This window comes from Protomyctophum parallelum (assembly GCF_964188405.1).
Source record: "Protomyctophum parallelum genome assembly, chromosome: 2".
NCBI lineage: Eukaryota > Metazoa > Chordata > Actinopteri > Myctophiformes > Myctophidae > Protomyctophum > Protomyctophum parallelum.
In genome coordinates, this window is record NC_139699.1 from 24,913,249 (window position 1) to 24,914,692 (window position 1,444).

Below are 1,444 nucleotides of genomic sequence, written 5' to 3' on the forward strand. Positions count from 1 at the left end.
ATGTAAGAAACACTACAGTGGTGAGCAACATCAACACCCTAATAGCTTTGCTGTGGTTAGCCTGAGCTAACGTGTTAGGTTTCTGGTCTAGAGGGGCGGGTCGCGGCTCAGATTTACGCACGCCCTTATTGGATCTCATCGATCTGTCCTCTCCCCCCTAGTGCAGCGCTACGTCACATCATTTGGAGCGACGCCCACCCGGAAGGGTTGACTCCCACTTTTAGACCAGAGCGGCCAATGCGTTCCTCCAGGCTTTCAATTTTTGCACCAACAAAAATGAAAGCCTGGTACCGAGGCTATGCTGTGGTTGCATTGTGGGCATTGCATTGTCATCATTGTAACATGATAGTGTACAAAGTCAATATCATACTTTCATTCCTACCTAAACACATTCCACAAGTATAAGATAAGTTTATGTCTATTGAGTGCCGAGTGCTATTGACCGAGTATGCAAGTGAAGAGACACAAGTAGTCTAGTAGCTGCAACATATAGTGTCAAACCCTAAGACCGTTTAAATTGTACATTGTAGTATGGAGGCACAAAGTACATGGAGGCCAGTCTACAACAGCGGTCATCTATGATGTCAATATTATGATGTCAGTACTCTGATGTGTCTGTCAATATAAGTTAATATAACAGTAGTACCCAGTAATGTGTCTCTCGATGATTGACCTGAAATACAAGTGGGAAGTCAAAGAACGGAGAGAAAGTCCAGTTACTGTACATGTCAACATGTATCACAAGTTCAACGCGATCATGCAGAGGTTAACGGGAGCTGCATCATCGGCATACGTCCCGCAGGGTTTGAAGCCCACCGTTCCCGCTGAGGCTCCTCCGACGATCTTTGCTTCTCCCACTAGGATGGCTTCCGAGACCGGAGGTCAAGGGGAGTACATGGGTCGAAATAAAGTGCCAGAGCTCCAGAAATTATTCCAAAGGCATGATGGACTCCCGATACATCTGAAGAGAGGTTTGATGGACAGAATGTTGTACAGAACCACCATGGGTCTGACTATTGGAGGAACCCTGTACTGTATGGTGGCGCTGTTCATGTGCGCTCAGTCCAAGTGACGCTACCAGCTCCGTCCAGATCCAGTGCACCCAGTTTACTATTTACTGTATCCCCCATCTGATCCTCTTCCTGGATTCTAACCCAGTCTTGTTAACAATGAAATCTAATTTTATGAGGAGAATAACATTTATTATCATATTATCGTATAATAATAATTATTGCTAGGAATTTTCAATCAACGTCACATGTGAACCAGCTGTTGTGTGCAATAGCTAGCCAAATGGTTAGGACACATGCCTGACAACGATTCTGGGGCCGGGGGATCATTAGCATCATGTCGCTTCCCTACTCTCCAAGTAGAGAAGAGGAAAGACAAGACACATTGTACCCTGACTGAGGGCAAGGCTGCATGGGCTGGAATAAAAACAATG

The 1,444-nt window shown here is 45.5% G+C and overlaps 1 protein-coding gene across 1 annotated transcript; it reads left to right on the top strand.

The window, feature by feature from the left end:
* Positions 1-733: 733 nt before the first annotated feature.
* Positions 734-1,072, top strand: LOC310854573 (cytochrome c oxidase subunit 7A2-like, mitochondrial; the record flags this gene model as incomplete). Its single annotated transcript, XM_083759250.1, has 1 exon — positions 734-1,072. One exon carries the CDS (start codon positions 734-736, stop codon positions 1,070-1,072), a length of 339 nt encoding a protein of 112 aa, XP_083615376.1.
* Positions 1,073-1,444: the final 372 nt, after the last annotated feature.